We start from the raw sequence: 5068 nt of genomic DNA, 5'->3' as shown, positions 1-5068 counted from the left end.
AACGTATATAATTCAATGGGTTTTAGTATTACTATATTTGCACGGTTGTACAGTCATCACCGTAATTTCATTTTAGAACATTTTCATCTCTTCAAAAAGAATGCTATCTATTAGCAGTGACTCTCCATACCCCCAGTCCCCAGTCTCCTCCTCCTAGCCCCAGGCAACCACTGAGAAACTTCACTTTTTTTTTTTTTTTTTTGACACAAGGTCTCACTTTGTCACAGTAGCTGTCGTGCAGTGGCATCATCATACCTCACTGCAACCTCAAACTCCTGGGCTCAAATGATCCTCCTGCTCCAGCCTCCCTAGTAGCTGAGACTACAGTCATACGCCACCATGCCCGGCTAATTTTTCGTTTTTTTTTTTTTTAGGGATGGGGTCTTGCCCTTGCTCAGGCTAGTCTCTAACTCCTGACCTCAAGCAGTCCTCCCGCCTTGGCCTCCCAAAGAGCTAGAATTATAAGCATAAGCCACCATGCCCAGCCGAAACCTCACATTTTTAAAGCATTTAAATTTAGTAAAGTAGTATGATTCTTACATAACACTGAATGTTAGTTACAGAAAATAGGTCAAGTCTAAATAAATGTGCTCTGTCTTTAGTTTGCGTTGAGTTTATAGTTCAGCAGAATTTTCTCAAGCAATTGCATGTACTTTTTCCCAATCTGTTACTTGTTACTGATTTTTCCACTATTTATACAAAGAAACTATTGCCCCCACTAGGTACAAAGTAACAGAGACCCAGAGATAATCAGGATAGCTGCCTGTGATTCAAGATAATATATATTCTGTGTTCGTGTGTGTGTGTGTGTGTGTGTGTGTGTTTGTATCTCATATATAGTTGTGGACAAATCTGGCTAAACCAGCAACTTTGAAATTCCCTCATTCTACAAAACAAAGTTTTGTTAGTGGGATACTTTGTTCAGGCTTGATTTCTTTAGTGAGTGTTGTGTGTGTTGTGGCTGCATCAAGATGTGGTTGGTACATTTGTGGGAGCTAAAAATACAAGCCACTTGACTTGGCCTTTCTCTGTTTCATGGGCAAAGACTGCACCCTCAGTTTTGGCCTCTCTTCCCGGAAATGCATAGTGTGTGGCTGGGTCAGTAAAATGTTTATCTCTACAGAATAGTGCTGTAGTATTTTAACATGTACAACCTTTGTACTTAGTATAATCTCAGCTTGATAAATTTAAAATATGGCCAGGCGCGGTGGCTCACACCTGTAATCCTAGCACTCTGGGAGGCTGAGGCGGGTGGATTGTTTGAGCTGAGGAGTTCGAGACCAGCCTGAGCAAGAGCGAGACCCCTTCTCTACTAAAAAAAAATAGAAAGAAATTATCTGGACAACTAAAAATATATAGAAAAAATTAGCCGGGCATGGTGGCACATGCCTGTAGTCCCAGCTACTCGGGAGGCTGAGGCAGTAGGATCGCTTGAGCCCAGGAGTTTGAGGTTGCTGTGAGCTAGGCTAACGCCACGGCACTCACTCTAGCCAGGGCAACACAGTGAGACTCTGTCTCAAAAAAAAAAAAAAATGTTAAATATTTTCACCTATAAAATTATCCATTCATAATGGCATGTTGGCTCACCAGGCATCTAATTCAACCTCCCTCCTGTAGCACAGACATTTCTCTGCTGTCACCCATAAAATACAGTCATCTAACCCTTGCATGAGTATTTCCATTCACAAGGAGTTCTCACTTTTCACTGTTCTAATTGGTAAGAAGTTCTTATCTACATTGCACTGAAATCTGCTTCCCTCACCTCCGATTGGCTTTAGTTCTGCCATCTAGAACAAAACTAGTATAGTCTGTTCTCCCTAAAATCATCATTTAGTCACTTGCACAGTGCATGATGATGTGGTCCTTGCTGTGTTGGTTGTCTTTCTGAGTGGTTTGGTGAAGGCTTGAGGCTGTCTCTGATTCCCTAGTGTCTTGCTCATTCTTCTGCAGTGCAACAGGGTGTTGCATTATTTGACTTTATCATTTTTCTGAACACTTGTCACATATCAACCTATAAAGAGGGATCAACTAAAACCTTCGAGTTCTTGCAACACTCATTTAGACTGTTGCGTTTAGTGTTATGACTTGAAGTTTCTTTTGCTTTTTGGGCATTTCTCTATCTAAGGTAGGAAACGAATGTTAAATTTTGATGTGTCTCTTCTAGATGAAGTAAAGAAGATCTTAGACAAATTTTACAAGAGGAAAGAAATTCAGAAACTGGGTGCTGATTATGGACTCGATGGTAAGGCCAATAGTGTCTTTATAGAGAGATTACTTCTTAGAGTATAGTTTTGTCAGGATTGTGTGAGACCTCATGTGGCTTGGAAATAAGAACACAGTTGTGGTCTGGAGACATGTCCCTGACCTTTGCTTCTGCCTGGGCAAGAGACTGGCAGGACTCACCTGGTGAGGCAGACTGTACCCAGAAGAGCTGTGTGCTCAGCCTTCCTTCATGTTGTGCTAGTATTTCAGTTTTACTCCAGATCATAATAAACTAACTGTAGTACTAAAAAAAAGATACTTGGATGACTATGGTGTGGTGTGTGTGTACTTTTTAAAATTAAAAACTGAGCTTTATGTATTTGGATTTTGTGTTTTCTGCAGCTCGTCTCTTCCACCAAGCTTTCATAAGCTTTAGAAATTATATTATGCAGTCTTATTCCCTGGATGTGGACATTCACATTGTTTTGAATGATATTTGCTTCAGTGCAGGCAAGTGTTTAGAGAATTTTTTAAATCCTGTTGAACATACTTTCTATTTCTTCCCATACTTCATATTTGTTTCTCTAACAGGGCTTTTTGTTTTAGAATAGATCCTGGAAACAACCTCTGTAAGTAATTCAGTGCTTTGCTGGGAGGCCTTCTAGGTCATTTGCTTTATGCTGGGTCCCTTAGCTAGTGATTAAACCACCCATATGTCTTAGATTGGAGGAAGACTGGGGCCTTGGTCTGTCATCATGAGCTCTCTACTGTGTGTTAATACAGGCCACAGTGAAATGGGCTCTCCCACAAGATGGAATTAGTGCATAGCAGATTCCATCTGTTTCTGCCACTGGCCTCTTTCTCCTTCATATCAGAATAGAGTTCTTGCTGTAAAAGAAAATGTAAGAACATATCATTTTATTTCCACAGACATTTTCGCTTAGGTTTTAATTTTTAGATGTTTTTAACTGTTAGATCTTGGAACCCTGTGTCAGGTACTAAGGGAGAACCTGGATACAAAACAGAATGGGACATGGTCCCACCGTCCTCTCAGAGCCACTAAGACATGGAGAATTCTTGCTGAGAAACCAGCTCACTTTCATGTTTTGTCTCTCTGTGGTCTTCAAAGTTTAAAAAACATTTGGACCTTCAACTCTCTTCATGTAACCTCAGGCCTTCTCGCTAATGTATATTTCTAGGTTCCTTGTTTTTAATTTAACTTCTACCAGTGCTAATCTTTGCCTGTTTGCACTGAAGGAGTAGAATATGGTGATTGGCAGCTAATTTTCTGTTTTCCTGGGAACATAAGTGAAATTCAGAGGAAAAAGTAAGACAAAGCAGGATCCCAGAAAAGGATACAGGGTCCCCTGCTCCAGGACTTTGCTTTTTATCTAGGCATTGCCCCTCTAACTTAGCTCACTGTGAAAAGAGGTTTCACCAAATCCAGTTATGGATAACATGTAGATTGCACATGTTAATGCACCGTTGTATTTTCCAGCTCACGTGGATGATTTATTTCCATTCTTCTTGAGACATGCCAAGCAAATATTTCCTGTGTTGGAATGTAAGGATGATCTACGTAAAATCAGTGACTTAAGAATACCACCTAACTGGTTAGTTTCGTCATTTGTGGTTTTGAAATCTCCAGTTTCTAATTTTGGGTGATGAGTGATCATTATTTTTTTTATTGCATTCTAGATAACAAATTATAAGGAGTCTGGTTTATGTTGTTTTCCCTAAAAAAATATGCAGTTAATTTTGTCAGGCAATTAACTGGTGTCTCCCCTTGACCCCTGATCAAGCTTGGTTTTAGGTTTTATTAGGGCAGATCTAGAGTAGCCCTTATGAGTGTTGTCTTTACGTCTAAGGTACGGCCTTTCTGGCATCTTAGCTGAATGCCTGGGCATTAATGAGTTCTTTCCACCATGGCTGGAACTGCAGTATCTCCTTGCATTTTGAAATCCCTTTGAGACTTTTTGCTCAAACCTTTGGTAAGCTTTTCTTTTAGCCCTACTAATTCTTCCCTTGCACATGTATAACCCAGCCCTTGACCAAGAACTCAAAGGGAACTCCCATACAGACATCAGGGCTCCCCCTCCCTGCACTCTTTCTTCTCTTCCACATTCTATCCTTCAAATCCCAGCTGCTTCAGCAGCTCTGAATTTGATCTCTGCTGCTTGCTTCAGTGGGACTATTGTATTCCGCTTGGGTTCTACCTCCCTATGCCCTCCTGGGGTGCAGTAGGGCTTATCTCAAGTGTTCCCTTTTTTCAGGGGTTGCAGTCCTGCACTGTGTGTCCATGCCCCCCAACAGCTGCTGTGTGTATTTTGTCCATTTTTGTACTCGTTTGTGGTGGTAAGGCAAGTCCAGTGCCCGTTATTATGGCCAGAAGCAGAAGACTCAGTTATTATATTTGTGTACATTGCAATTAAGAGGCCTGGGAATATTTGCTTTTAGGATTATGTGTTCAGAGCTGTAGTAATGACATGAATATATCTGTGGAACTGATAGCAGTTTAAACTTATTTTTAGTAACTCCCGAGAAAAAGATTTGTATAATGGGAAAAATATGTAAGACATTAATTTGCATTTGGGCTTTTCTGTCCTCTAGTTAGTAAATGCTATTCTTGGAAATCAGTCATTATTTTAATGTGGATATAAAACCCATTGTTTAATTTAGTTTTCCAAAGACTGCCTTGTGAATGTTAAGAGGATGTTCATTTGGAATTTTTTTCAAAGGATATCTTTACCGGGATGGATTTCGAGGTTAATTGGATTAACTTGTTTACTTACTCATATTTTAGGTACCCAGAAGCCAGAGCCATACAGCGGAAGATAATATTCCATTCAGGCCCTACAAACAGTGG

At 40.3% G+C, this 5068-nt stretch overlaps 1 protein-coding gene across 1 annotated transcript in view; it reads left to right on the top strand.

The window, feature by feature from the left end:
- Positions 1-5068, top strand: part of SUPV3L1 (suppressor of var1, 3-like 1 (S. cerevisiae)) — a 49829-nt gene that overhangs the window by 7257 nt on the left and 37504 nt on the right. The window contains exons 2-4 of the mRNA XM_012658479.1: positions 2165-2242; positions 2605-2712; positions 3701-3815. Coding sequence (XP_012513933.1) covers positions 2165-2242; positions 2605-2712; positions 3701-3815 — 301 coding nt within the window. The remainder of the gene's footprint in view (positions 1-2164; positions 2243-2604; positions 2713-3700; positions 3816-5068) is intronic.

This window comes from Propithecus coquereli, unplaced genomic scaffold, assembly GCF_000956105.1.
Source record: "Propithecus coquereli isolate 6110/MARCELLA unplaced genomic scaffold, Pcoq_1.0 Scaffold117, whole genome shotgun sequence".
Taxonomy (NCBI): domain Eukaryota; kingdom Metazoa; phylum Chordata; class Mammalia; order Primates; family Indriidae; genus Propithecus; species Propithecus coquereli.
The sequence above is the reverse complement of the archived record's forward strand: the minus strand, read 5'-3'. Positions and strand labels throughout refer to the sequence as shown.